The sequence below is a fragment of the Zophobas morio genome, unplaced genomic scaffold (assembly GCF_036711695.1).
Source record: "Zophobas morio isolate AGI-343-1 ecotype UQ-CSIRO unplaced genomic scaffold, CSIRO_AGI_Zmor_V1 ptg000008l, whole genome shotgun sequence".
NCBI classification, from domain to species: Eukaryota; Metazoa; Arthropoda; class Insecta; order Coleoptera; family Tenebrionidae; genus Zophobas; species Zophobas morio.
Genome location: NW_026972113.1, coordinates 10,845,902 through 10,861,318, shown reverse-complemented (window position 1 = coordinate 10,861,318; position 15,417 = coordinate 10,845,902). Strand labels below are relative to the sequence as shown.

At 33.2% G+C, this 15,417-nt stretch overlaps 1 protein-coding gene across 2 annotated transcripts in view; it reads left to right on the top strand.

Annotated features, from left to right (window-relative positions):
* LOC135125319 (protogenin-like) overlaps positions 1 to 15,417 on the top strand; it is a 114,362-nt gene that overhangs the window by 63,665 nt on the left and 35,280 nt on the right. For both annotated transcript variants that reach the window (XM_064050805.1, XM_064050804.1), the window contains exons 2-3: positions 4,557 to 4,883; positions 12,135 to 12,276. In XM_064050805.1, coding sequence (XP_063906875.1) covers positions 4,557 to 4,883; positions 12,135 to 12,276 — 469 coding nt within the window. The remainder of the gene's footprint in view (positions 1 to 4,556; positions 4,884 to 12,134; positions 12,277 to 15,417) is intronic.

Here is a 15,417-nt window from a genome sequence, read left to right as displayed (position 1 = left end):
AGTTATTAAAATCAACAAAAAAAATGTTCATGAATTTTCAAAAAATCTTCAAAAATCCAACAAGTCTAATTAAGACGTTTTTGGAAATTAATAGTGTTACAAATTTTTTTAAAGAAAAAATTCTTCATAAAGCGGTTTTTTAAAGATGTTAAAAGTTTTACGTAGAAGTGTAAACATTTTCGAAAAATATTAGATCAATTTTCAATAGAAGCCGAAAACTAACGATTAACAAATCCCTCAAAATATTGAAAAGGAAATCGGCCTCTTTTCAATTATAGTTTTTTTATGTCTTTAGTTGTCAAGAATTTTCCAAAAATCATAGAAAATATATTTTCAATCTCGAATGATTTTTTTTTTAATCCCAAAAATCGTTATAAAAAATTCAACGGGATCGGATTTGGGTTCGTCGTCAAAAATTTTCCAAAAATTATTATCAGATCAATTTTTAATCGAAGCTGAAATTTTCGTTAATTTGGAGTCTTGACGGAAATATGGATTTTGCAATTATCATCTGCCCCTCTGTCTGACAACGAATGAAAAATTTATCACAATTGAGATCGGGGTGGGTGGGCGGGGTTAATTTATATATTTGTACTTATAACAATATAACTACTTAATATTTTAAGTTTCTTGTTGACAAAAGAAAAAAACGTAAGTTAATAGAAGAAAAGGGTAAAATATAAGCCCCACCCACCCACCCTATCTCAATTGTGATGATTTTTTTTATTCGTCGTTGGACCGGGGGGCGGAGCTTAACTGCAAAATTTTCCCTTCTCTACAAGCAGTTATCTTGTAATTCTTCTGTTGACAACAAAAATCTTCAAACATGTTCAAATGGTAGGTAAATTTTGATGGAAATGTGGATTTTGTAATTATGCTCCGCCCCTTGGTCTTACAACGAATGAAAAATTCACCACAATTGAGATAGGGGTAGGTGGGTGGGGCTTATTTTTTTATTTACCAGGATTTGGTAAAAATTTTGAAACAGTCTCCCAAGATATTTTTTGTGAAAATTTGAGGTTTTTCACGACAAAGTTTTCCAGGGTTTTCCAAAAATGGTGGAAACATCGATTTTTTAATCCTGAATGAAAATTGTCATCAGTTTAAAAACCTAACTATTTTAATTATCTCAAGATAATTTATGTTTGGATGGAAGTTATTATAATCAACAAAAAAAATGTTTTTCGTGAATTTTAATTTTTCAAAATTTCGAAAAATCTTCAAAAATCAAACAAGTCTAATTAAGACGTTTTTGGAAATTAATAGTGTTACAAATTTTTTGAAAGAAAAAATCTTCATAAAGCGCTTTTTTAAAGATGTTAAATGTTTTAAGTCGAAGTGTGAAAAATTTTCGAAAAGTATTAGATCAATTTTTAATAGAAGCCGAAAACTAACGATTAACAAATCCCTCAAAATTTTGAAAAGGAAGGCGGCCTTTTTTTAATTATAGGTTTTTTATGTCTTAAGTTGTCAAGAATTTTCCAAAAATGAGAGAAAGTATATTTTCAATCTCGAGTGATTTTTTTTCAAAATTCCAAAAAGTGTTATAAAAAATTCAACGGGATCGGATTTGGGTTCCTCGTCAAAAATTTTCCAAAAAATATTATTAGATCAATTCTTAATCGAAGCTGAAATTTTCGTTAATTTGGAGTCTTGACGGAAATATGGATTTTGCAATTATCCTCTGCTCCTCTGTCTGACAACGAATGAAAAATGTATCACAATTGAGATCGGGGTGGGTGGGCGGGGTTAATTTATGTATTTATACTTATAACAATAGTATACTTAATATTTTAAGTTTCTTGTTGTCAAAAGTAAAAAACGTAAGTTGATAGAAGAATAAGGTAAAATATAAGCCCCACCCACCCACCCTATCTCAATTGTGATGATTTTTTTTATTCGTCGTTGGCCGGGGGGCGGAGTTTAACTGCAAAATTTTCGTTTCTCTACAAGCAGTTACCTTGTGATTCTTTTTTTGACAACAAAAATCTTCAAACATGTTCAAATGGTAGGTAAATTTTCTGGGAAATATGGGTTTTGCAATTATGCTCCGCCCCTTGGTCTTACATCGAATGAAAAATTCACTAGAACTGAGATATTATTTTTTTGATTTACTAGGATTTGGTAAAAATTTTGAAAAATTCTCTCAAGATATTTTTTGGGAAAATTTGAGGTTTTTCACGACAAAGTTTTCCAGGGTTTTCCAAAAATGGTAGAAACATCGATTTTTTAATCCTGAGTGAAAATTGTCATCAGTTTAAAAATCTAACAAATTTAATTATCTCAAGATTAATATGTTTGGATGAAAGTTATAAAAATCAACAAAAAAAAAAATGTTTTTCGTGAATTTTAATTTTTCAAAATTTCAAAAATCTAATTAAGACGTTTTTGGAAATTGATAGTGTTACAAATTTTTTGAAAGAAAAAAATCTTCATAAAGCGCTTTTTTAATTTTTTTAATAGAAGCCCAAAAATGTTCGTCAATTTAAAATATTAACAGTTTCAGTTTTCTCAAGGTCGAAGTTTTGTGTTGTGATAGAAATTGTTGATATTATATTGGAAAAACAAAAAAATATATGGCAATTTTTCATATTTTAAATTTTAATAAATGTGAAAACGAGGGTTTGAAAAAATTTTGAAATAACGATTTTTTTGTAAGAAAATTTAGGATTTTTTTTATGTCCAAAGTTTGCAATAAATTCCCGAAAATAGATAAATTTTTAATCCTTATGACAAAAAAATACGAAAATCAGGATTTTGCAATTAAGCTCCGCCCCCGGACTCACGGCCAATAAAAAATCACCACAATTTAAATTGGGCGGGTGGGCGGGGTTTATATTTTCTTTGTTTCTTAATTAAATCTGCAGATATTAAGAGAAAAAAACAGAACAAAAATTAAGCCCCTCCCACCCGCCCGAATCCCAGTTGTAATGAATTTACAACGATTTACTTAAGGACATCTTTCACATGGTAATTTCTTGCTTAAAAAAATAGATTTTGCCATTAAGCCCCGCCCCCCGGCTCACGATGAATACGAAAAAATGATAAGAAATGAGATGAGGGCGGGTGGGCGGGGTTTATATTTTGCCTGTATTTTTCTTAATATACGTAGTTTTCTTTTCACGACAAGGACTGAAAACATCTTTAAAATAGTAAATTTTCTCCTCCCACACTTGTCTATAAATTTACCAATGACATGTTTCATTTTCATTTGTTTGTGAGAAGAAAACTACGTATATTGAGAAAAGTAGGCAAAATATAAACCCCACCCACCCGCCCACATTTTAATTGTGACGAGTTTTTTATTGGTCGTGAGCCGGGGGCGGAGCTTAATTGCAAAATCCTTATTTTTCTATAAAAAAATCATCATCGATAAATATTTTTTCTCGACTCTCGTTTGACGTGATACCAGGATTTGGTAAAAATTTTGAAAAAAGTTTTCCTAAGATATTTTTTGAGTAAACTTGAGGTTTTCCACGTATAAAGTTTCCCAGGCTTTTCCAATAATGGTAGAAAAATATTTTCTTTGAATTTAATTATATCAAGATAATTTGTTTATCTGAAAGTTATTAGAATCATCGTCAACAAAAAAAAGAAAATTTTGCAAAAAAATTTCAAATTTTTTTCTCAAAATGTTACATGTTTTATTTATAAATCAATTTTTCTCCAAAAATAATCAATAGATTAATTTTTACTCTCAGGTGAAAATTTTCCTCGCTCTAATAAATCAACTGTTAAAATTTCATTTCTCTCAGGATCGAAGTTTTATGTTGGAGTAACTGAATTTATACTAGAAAAACAAAAAATCTTTAAAATTAAAAATAAACATGAAAACGAGGTTGGTAAAAGTTTTGAGAGAACAGTTTCCAAAGATTTTTTGTGAGATAGAAAATGTTTTTATTTTTAATTTTGAAATAATTAAATCGAGACTTTTTTTCTGTGGTCACAACGACCACAAACCCGGAACCGCCCATGACACAATGCCGCCGCCGCCCCGCCGTCCCATATTTGGCCTTTTATATCAGCAGCGATTAGACACATCCTCCTCGATGTACCTCCATCGAAAACCCATCGAACCTCGCATTAAAAAATTTGTAGTTGGCCCACATGGTTCAAAAGGTTGCCCATCTTTATGGTCTATTGTCTGGTTTTCCCAGCGTTCTTTACGAGTATCCGCGAGCCCCAAATAAGTAAACACCGAGTAGGTATTATATTAATTCCGTTTTAATAAAATAGCGCGCTTTAAACGCTTAATTGTTTATTTGCAAGGAAGTGTGCGCATATTTAACGATAAAATATGGATAATAAGCGAATGTAAAATTTATTCCACTACGGGAACATAAACAAATGTAAAATTACTTAATGAACAGACAAATTATGTTCACTTCCAAATACGCCGGAAATTGTTATTAATGCTAATTAGCGGAAGCGTAACGTATAAAACAAACAATATCGAGGCGATTCTTCGATCCGTTTTAAAAGCGAGGCAAGGGTCCGCGAGGTCCTGCATTTTTCAGCGACTTTGTGAGTGATTTTGAATTTTTTCGTTGTTTCAGCGTTTGCAGGAGCCGTCGATGTCCCCGAAGTACCTCTCTCGATCCAGCTGAAGGACCCGCAGGATGTGACGGTGAGCAGAGGACAGTCGGCCACCCTGCGCTGCGACGCCCAGTCCCCGACGCCCGGTCTCCAAATCACGTGGTTGCACAATGATCAACCAATCAAAAGCAACGACAGCAGACGCCACGTGCAGAGAGACGGCTCTCTGTACTTCCCCAAGCTCGGCGACGGCAAGAAGAGCAAGAACCTCACCGGAGAATACCGATGCAGGGCCTCGGTCCAGAACGTATCGATGCTCTCCAACCCCGCCAAATTAAAAGTTGCTTGTAAGTGCGTCGCGACACTTTTTCTACGGCCGTGCGTCAATAGAAAGCGTAAACGCACTTTACGATCATTAGGCGCTCGTTTCGTTATGTTAATAAATTAATTACGTGCGTGACGGAGCGGAACGCTTGTTACGTTTGCGTAAACGTTATTTATTTAAGGGATATCGACGTCCTAGTTAGAGATGTGCACGGAAATGAGTCCATCACGAATTTATAAAATAAAATTAGTGCGATCGATGATTATTTCGGGCTTTTCCGGGATCGACCTTTTCGTGTCATTTCCGACTTGTAATCTCGAACTTGACGTATTTACGCACAGTGGAGCACTACAAAGGTGCGGGCGTAGAAAAAAAGTCGCTAAATTTAGCGCACCCTGTTTTTGCGGAGTAATGAATGGATGATAGTTCTTTTTTTATGTTGAACCCCTGTAAAAACAAACGCGCACTCGGTTATGACGGTAATAAAATAGCGACTTTTTTGTGCCGGTTTTTTCGGTGCGTAAAAAGACATTTTTTATCATTGTTGCACACTTGTGAAGCATCATCTGCCAAAGGCCGTTGCTTAAAAACAGCTAATGTTCGACTTCCTGTCACAAAAATAAAACGTGCATTTGTGGCGAGTTTCATTATTTCATTACGGAGGAGATAAGCCGCTCGAGATATTTATTAAAGAATTTTTTTCAATGCTCTAGCTTTTTTAGCCGGTGTTATTATGTTTTTATTACTTAATTATGTGTTGCGCCAATTAGTACATTATCGGACGCATTTTTTCGCTTTTTTAGTGCTTGAACTTGAACAACGTACATTTTTCAAAACTAAAAATTAACTGCTACCTGGTTAATGCTTAATTGATTAACCATAATCGATAGAGAAAGTTTTCGTCGTTACCTAAAACCGATTACACCACTTAATTTTTTTTAGCTTTAAATGTGAAAAACTCGACGTGTTTTAAACGTTAAATGGACGTTTTAAGTGGAGGCTTATGGCATAAAAATAGTGAACTCGGCAAAGAATTGGCAAAAATAAACTGTTGAAATAACGTAAAATTGTCGTCAAACTAACCAACTTTGAACACTTGACCTTTTAATAAAGAAATGACGTTAAATCTTCGTCAAAAATTAACCAGTTTTCAATGTTCCTGGATTAAAACTATATCGGTTTTCTGAAAGCAGATGAATAGTAGATGAATCTGTAAATCCCTCGTCGGATACATCTAATCAATTAGGATTTTTGCTCAAAATACGTGTTTTCAACGTTTTATTTAGTAACGTTATAATCAACAATAAATGATGTCTGAAATTGAGAAACTACGTCAAATTAAAAAATTGTCAAAACTAACCAAATTTCGACGTTCATTCGTCCACGTGTACACTGACTGCAATGTAACGTTAAAATGACGTTAGTTTTTTTCGACCTTGACCAAATTTTAGTTGTTGAAATATAAATTGGACACTTGATATTTTAGTAATGAAATTCTTACAGCCATTGTAGTCAAAAATAACAAAATTTCAACGTTAATCGCTTTTTTTTTAAGTTGACCGCATTTCAATCTTTGGAGTATAAATTTGACAATTCATATATATTTTTTTTTATTCTAGAAATAACGTTAAATCGCCGTCTAAATTTAACCAGTTTTCACCATTACTAACTTCGATGTTTTCTTAAATTATTAAATACCAAATGAATAGGCAGCTTCCTGACACATCGAGTCGCTAAGATTACTATTCAGAATACGTGTTTTCAACGCTGCAACCACGTTATAAATCAACAATGACGTTCAAGATTAAAAAGATACGTCAAAGTAAAAAAAGACTAAAATTTAACGATATTCTAACCTGTCGTGAACATAAAATTGCGATACGTCAAAAATTGTAGTCAAAACCAACCAAATTTCAACGTTAATTCATGTAAATGTAACCGATTGCAACGTAACATGGATACGTTAAAATGACGTATTTTTTTTTGTTTTACTTGACTGAATTTCAATTATAGGATTAAAAATTTAATATTTGATATATTTTTTAAAGAAACTTTAGAAATAACGTTAAATCGTCATCTAAATTAACCATTTTTTTCCGTTACTAACTTGGATGTTTTCTAAAATTATTAAATATCAAATGAATAGAGAGATTCATCGTCTGATACATCGAGTCGCTAAGATTTCTATTCAGAATACGTGTTTTCAACGTTGTAATCAACAATAACTGGCGTCCAATATTGAAAAGATACGTCAAAGTAAAAAAAAAGACTAAAATGTAACGATATTCTAACCTGTCGTGAACATAGAATTGCGATACGTTAAAATTCTAGTCAAAACTAACCAAATTTCAACGTTAATTCACGTAAATGTAACCGACTGCAACGTAACAGGGATACATTAAAACGACGCCATTTTTTTTGAGCTTCACCGAATTTCAATCATAGGAGTATAGATTTAACATTTGATATATTTTTTAAACAAATTCTAGAAATAACGTTAAATCGTCGTCTAAAATTAACCAGTTTTCACCGTTACTAACTTGGATGTTTTCTTAAATTATTGAATACCAAATGGATATGCAGATTCCTGGTCTGACACATCGAGTTGCTAAGATTACTCTTCAGAATACGTGTTTTTAACGTTGTAACAACGTTATAATTAACAATAAATGACGTCCAGGATTGAAAAGATACGTCAAAGTAAAAAAAAGACTAAAATTTAACGATATTCTAACTTGTCGTGAGCACAGAATAGCGATTTGTTAAAATTCTAGTCAAAACTAACCAAATTTCAACGTTAATTCACGTAAATATAACCAACTGCAACGTATCAGGGATGCGTTAAAACGACGCCATTTTTTTTTGAGTTTGACCGAATTTCAATTATAGGATTAAAAATTTAGCATTTGATATATTGTTTAAAGAAATTCCAGAAATAACGTTAAATCGTCGTCTAAAATTAACCAGTTTTCACCGTTACTAACTTGGATGTTTTCTTAAATTATTGAATACCAAATGAATATGCAGATTCCTTGTCTGACACATCGAGTTGCTAAGATTACTCTTCAGAATACGTGTTTTTAACGTTGTAACAACGTTATAATCAACAATAAATGACGTCCAGGATTGAAAAGATACGTCAAAGTAAAAAAAAGACAAAAATTTAACGATATTCTAACTTGTCGTGAACACAGAATTGCGATTTGTAAAAATTCTAGTCAAAACTAACCAAATTTCAACGTTAATTCACGTAAATGTAACCGACTGCAACGTAACAGTGATGCGTTAAAACGACGCCATTTTTTTTTTGAGCTTGACCGAATTTCAATCATAGGAGTATACATTTAACATTTGATATATTTTTTAAAGAAATTATAGAAATAACGTTACATCGTCGTCTAAAATGAACTAGTTTTCACCGTTACTAACTTGGATGTTTTTTTAAATTATTGAATACCAAATGCATATGCAGATTCCTCGTCTGACACATCGAGTTGCTAAGATTACTCTTCAGAATACGTGTTTTTAACGTTGTAACAACGTTATAATCAACAATAAATGACGTCCAGGATTGAAAAGATACGCCAAAGTAAAAAAAAAGTCTAAAATTTAAGGATATTGTAACTTGTCGTGAACACAGAATTGCGATTTGTTAAAATTCTAGTCAAAACTAACCAAATTTCAACGTTAATTCACGTAAATGTAACCGACTGCAACGTAACAGGGATACGTTAAAACGACGCTAATTTTTTTTTTTTGAGCTTGACCGCATTTCAATCATAGGAGTATAAATTTAACATTTGATATATTTTTTAAAGAAATTATAGAAATAACGTTAAATCGTCGTCTAAAATCAACCAGTTTTCACCGTTACTAATTTGGATGTTTTCTTAAATTATTGAATACCAAATGAATATGCAGATTCCTTGTCTGACACATCGAGTTACTAAGATTACTCTTCAGAATACGTGTTTTTAACGTTGTAACAACGTTATAATCAACAATAAATGACGTCCAGGATTGAAAAGATACGTCAAAGTAAAAAAAAAGACTAAAATTTAACTATATTCTAACTTGTCGTGAACACAGAATTGCGATTTGTTAAAATTCTAGTCAAAACTAACCAAATTTCAACGTTAATTCACGTAAATGTAACCGACTGCAACGTAACAGGGATACGTTAAAACGACGCCAATTTTTTTTTTTTTTGAGCTTGACCGAATTTCAATCATAGGAGTATAAATTTAACATTTGATATATTTTTTAAAGAAATTCTAAAAATAACGTTAAATCGTGGTCTAAAATTAACCATTTCTAGATGTTTTCTTAAATGATTGAATACCAAAAGAATTCTTCGTCTGACACATCGAGTCGCTAAAATTACTATTCAGAATACGTGCTTTCAACGTTGTAATAACGTTATAATCAACAGTAAATGACTTCTAAATTGAAAAGCTACGTGAATGTAGAAAAAATACCAAAGTTTAACGGTCTTCTAACGTCGAAAACATAGAATTGCAATACGTTGAAATTCTCGTCAAAATTAACCAAATTTCAACGTTATTTTGTGTACATTTATTTAATACGTCAATAATTGGAGTGTAAATAAATTTAATATTTGTGTAAACAAATTCTAGAAATGACGTTAAATGATCGTCTATAATTAACTAGTTATCAACGTTACTAAGTTAGATGCTTTCTTAAATTATTGAATACCAAATTGAATACGCAGATTTCTCGTCCTGATACATCGAGTCGCTAAGATTATTATTCAGAGTACGTATTTTCAACGTTGTAGTAACGTTTTTTAATCAACAATAAAGAACGTCTAAGATTTGAAAATACGTCAAAATTAAAAAAAACCTAAAATTTAACCATTTTGTAACGTGTCGAAAACATAGAATTCCAATACGTTAAAGTGTCATCAAAACTAACCAAATTCCAACGTCAATTCATGTGAAATTCTTGCACTCACTCGTTTTAAACATGCCGTAGATTTCCACTTGATGTGACGTTAAATCGTCGTCTAGAAATAACTAGTTTTCAACGTTAATAAATTAAGCTTTTTTTTTAATTATTGAATACCAAATGAATGGGCAGATTTTCGTCTGACACATCGAATCGCTAAGGTTATTATTCTGGATGCGTGTTTTCAACGTTGTAATAACGTTATAATCAACAATAAATGACGTCCAAGATTGAAAAGCTACGTCAAAGTAAAAAAAAGCTAAAATTTAACGGTCGAAAACAGAATTGTTGTAATTAAAATTATCGTCAAAACTAACCAAATTGCAACGTTAATTCATGTGAATATACACTAAGCATAATATAATATGGATACGCTAAAATGACGTTAATATTTTTCGAAACTTGAGCAAATTTCACTTGATATTTTAGTAATGAAATTCTTACAGTCACTCGTTTTAAACATGCCGTAGACTTCCACTTGAATTGACGTTAAATCGTCGTCTAAAAATAACTAGTTTTCAACGTTAATGCATAGATTAAGATGTTTTGTGTTTTAATGATTGAATACCAAATGAATAAGCAGATTTTGAACGTCTGACACATCGAGTCGCTACGATTATTATTCAGATACGTGTTTTCAACGTATTAATAACGGAATAATCAACAGTAAATTACGTCTAAGATTGAAAACCTACTGTAAAAAAATACTGAAACTTGTCAAAAACAAAATTGGCATCAAAACTAACCATATTCCAATGTTAATTCCTGTAAATGTACATTGACTGAAACGTAACATGGATACGTTAAAATGACGTAAATTTTTTTCGAGCTTGACTGAATTTCAATTGTTATAGTAGAAATTGGACATTTGATATTTTTGTAAAAAAATTTAGAATGACGTTAAATGGGCGTTAAAAATTAACCAGTTTTCAACGTTACCCAGTTAAATGTTTTCTTAAATGATTGAATACCAAACGACTGGCCTTGTTTGACGCATCGAGTCGCTAGGATAATTATTCAGAATACTGTTTTCAACGTTTTAATAACGTTATAATCAACAATAAATGTGACATCTAAAATTGAAAAGAGACGTCAAAATAAAAAAATGACAAAAATTTGTCCTTATCCTAACATCGCAAAAACATACAATTGCAAATTTAACCAAATTATTGAGTAGTAAATTCATATTGTAGAATACGTATTTTCAACGTTTTGATGACGTTATGGAGAAAGTTATCAGAATTTAACGTTGCCAACATGTCAGAATCGAAATAACTAAACTTTCCATCGAAACTAACCAAATTTCGACTACACACTCTACCTTAAGGTCTCGCAATTTATTTTAACTTGTGTGTCGTAACGTAAAAATATTGAGCACGTCGTCCTTGTCAATGATTTTACGTTTAAAAAATTTAACGTTAACGTAATGGCGGTAGTAGTAGTTTTATACGTCAATTCGAAATGCCATTGTCATGGACACCATTAATCGAATTAATCAGGTATACGTATAAATTTTAATTGATAAAGTACGTAGAAATGACGTCGAATTTTCGTCATAGCTAACAAAGCCTCAACTTACTTTACTAACAAATGTGACTTAACGTTACTTTACGTAAACTACAAAATGACGTATTCTATCGCTAAATTATGTATCTTTTTGTATTTATACCCATGTGATACGACGAAGCCTTATTTCAAGTCATGTTGGCCTAGTTTCAGAGACGCAACGTCCAATACGAAATATAGAAAAAATTAATCGTTGCTGTGACGTTGTATAAACGTGAAACAAATTATTAAATCGGCAGAAAAGCAGCATCTCCTTACCCGCCGATCCCTCACTACACGGAAGCTCCAGCTCGTGTTATCGAACCCTCGGATTAGTTTTCGCACCGAATCGATATTTTATTAATTCAGGTTAAGACCTTTTGCGTGTCGGATATAAAATAGCCCGATTTAGATGCGTCCATAAAGCACACGAGTTTGTTCAATAGTTTCGGAAAATTTTTTTCGGCTAATTGGTGTGTTTCGAGCACACGCCATCGTTATCTCGATTCGAAAAAGGCAAAATCTATGTGTGCGCTTAATATGTAGGTTGTAGTTCGAAAATGTGTCTACTTTCTCTTGTTGTTATTGTATTTGAGCGGTTGGTCCGCCTGGAACAGGTAGAGAGTAGACCGTGTTTTGGTAGCTTCAATATTTGCGTTTCTAACGTTTACTTTTAATTAAGTTTCGTTACTTAACTTATGTGTTGAGTTATAATGAACGGTGGATACGATTGCAGCTCTATTTATTTAATGGTTTCCAGCTTTCGGTGATTTCGACAAACAACCAAGTAATCTGAGTGTTCCAGAATCTCAACCTGCAGTTCTCTTCTGCAATATAAACTCCGTTCCTGCTGCACAAATTAAGTGGGAGCAAAATACCAAACCTCTACCTCATAACACAAGGTGAGTGAGTACTGGCTGGATTTATTTTCATTTTATTTAATCTTATCGCGAGTACTTCGACGTTTCCGGATCTTTCGAAAATATCGTGCGTTGTTGCCAAAATTATGTAATCAATTTAAAGGGAATTCTTATTATTTTTTTACGAGTGATCTTTACAAAGTTTTATATAACTACCTAATATATAAGATTCCCCAAAGGATTTAGAAAACATCAGATTTCATAATTTTTATGAAGGTGATTATCAGATACCGTACATTAAGTGGCTTTGGAAAATCTGACAATGAATTTTGTAGTAAGAATTACCGCAATCGTGCGGTACGTTGTAAAATTAATCATGTGAGGTGAATTGTTGGTTGCATACCATCAGGCAAACATTGAAATAGCTTGAGAAAGTTAGGTTATGATTGACATTTCTGAGTTGATTATCTTTTTATCACAAAAAAAAGACACTATGAGCTTCTAAGATTCTTTCACATTATTACAAAGGACACAAGAGGGGCCCAAGACTTTCGAGCATTTAAAAAAAAAGACATAAGGGACCCCCGAGATTTTTTGGCGTTTATTAAAAAAAAAAGCAGAAATTCTAGGGCATTCTCAAAAAAGACACTAGGGCCCTTTGTGATTCTAGCGCAGTCTCAAAAAAGGCCACAAGCAAAGGACTCTCGAGATTCTTGACCATTCTAAAAAAAATATACTAGGGGTCTCCATTGGGCATTTAAAAAAAAAACAGATTCCTGGACATTCTCAAAAAAGATACTAGGGGTCTCCGAAATTTTTTTACATTCTTAAAAAACACACAAGGGGTCTCCAAGATTCTTAAGGATTCTGAGAAAAGACACAAGGGGCTCTCAAGATTCTTGACCATTCTAAAAAAAAAAAAAAACTACGGCTCTCCGAAATTTTTTTGCCTTCTAAAAAAAAACACAAGAGGTGCATATATATTCTTGGGCATTCTCAAAAAAAGATACTACGGGTCTACGAAGATTTTTTTGCATTCTTAAAAAAGACACAAGAGGTCTCCAAGATTCTTAGGCATTCTCAAAAAAGACACAAATCCTTGGGCATTTTGAAAAAAAAAAGCCACAAGGCGCCTCCAAGATTCTTAGGCATTCTCATAAAAGACACTAGGGCCCTACGTGATTTTATGGCATTCTCAAAGAGACACAGGTCCCCCCAAGATTCTTGGGCATTCTCAAAATAAGTTACAAGAGGCTTTCAAGATTCTTGACCATTCTAAAAAAAATATTAATGGTCTCCGAAATTTTTTGTTTGGCATTCTTAAAAAAACACAAGGGGTGCCTTAAATTCTTGGACATTCTCAAAAAAAAGATCTAGGGGTCTCTGAAATTTTTTTGGCGTTCTTAAAAAAGACACAAGTAGCCCCCAAGATTCTTGGGCATTCTCAAAATAAACCACAAGGGGCTCTCAAGATTCTTGACCGTTCTAAAAAAAAACATGATAGGGGTCTCCGCAATTTTTTGGCATTCTTAAAAAAAACACAAGGAGTGCCTAAGATTCTTGGCTATTCTCAAAATAAGCCACAAGGGGTCTCCGAAATTTTTTTGGCATTCATAAAAAAGACACAAGGGGTCCCCAAGATTCTTAGGGATTTTCAAAAAAGACAGATTCTAGCGCATTCTGAAACAAAGGTACAAGCCGCCTCCAAGATTCTTGGGTATTCTTAAAAAACACGCCAGAGGTCCCCAAGATTCTTAGGCATTCTCAAAAAAGACACAAATCCTTGGGCATTTTGAAAAAAAAAGCCACAAGGCGCCTCCAAGATTCTTAGGCATTCTCATAAAAGACACTAGGGCCCTACGTGATTCTATGGCATTCTCAAAGAGACACAGGTCCCCCCAAGATTCTTGGGCATTCTCAAAATAAGTTACAAGAGGCTTTCAAGATTCTTGACCATTCTAAAAAAAATATTAATGGTCTCCGAAATTTTTTGTTTGGCATTCTTAAAAAAACACAAGGGGTGCCTTAAATTCTTGGACATTCTCAAAAAAAAGATCTAGGGGTCTCTGAAATTTTTTTGGCGTTCTTAAAAAAGACACAAGTAGCCCCCAAGATTCTTGGGCATTCTCAAAATAAACCACAAGGGGCTCTCAAGATTCTTGACCGTTCTAAAAAAAAACATGATAGGGGTCTCCGCAATTTTTTGGCATTCTTAAAAAAACACAAGGAGTGCCTAAGATTCTTGGCTATTCTCAAAATAAGCCACAAGGGGTCTCCGAAATTTTTTTGGCATTCATAAAAAAGACACAAGGGGTCCCCAAGATTCTCAGGTATTTTCAAAAAACGAAGAATCTTGGGCATCCTCAACGACACAAGGGCTTTCCATGATTCTTGGACATTATAAAAAAAAACATTCTTGGGCAGTCTCAAAAAAAGATATTAGAGGTCTCCAAAAATGTTTTGGCATTCTTAAAAAATACACTAGGGCTCCTCCGTAATTCTAGGACATTCTAAAAAAAAGCCCAAGATGCCCTCAAGGTTCTTGGGCATTCTCATAGAGACACTGGGGCCGTCCTTGAATCTAGGGTGTTTTCAAAAAAGCCAAAAGAGGTTCCCAAGAATCTTGGGCATTCTCAACGATGCAAGGGGTCTCCGAAAAATTTTTGGCATACTCAAAAAAGACAAAGGGTACTCAAGATTCTTGTACATTCTCAGACACCAGGACCCTTCATGATTCTAGGGCATTTTAAAAAAACACATTTTCAAAAAGACACTAAGGGCTTCAGTGATTCTTGGGCATTCTCAAAAAAAGACACTAGGGCCCTCCATGATTCTAGGGAATTCTTAAAAAAAAATCCATAAGCCCCCCCTATGATTCTTGGGCATTCTCAGAGACACTAGAGCCCTCCATGAATCTAGGGCATTCTCAAAAAAAGATACTATGGGTCTCCCAAATTTTTAGGCATTCTTAAAAAGACACAGATTCTTGGGCATTCTCAAAAGAAACATAGATTATTGACTATTTTCAGAAAAAGATACAAGGGATCCCCAAGATTTTCAGGCATTCTCAAAAAAGACACAGATTTTTGGGCATTCTGAAAGAGACACTAGGGCTCTCCGTAAATCTAGGGCATTCTCAAAAAAAGCCATAAGGGGTCCCCAAGATTCTTGGGCATCCTCAAC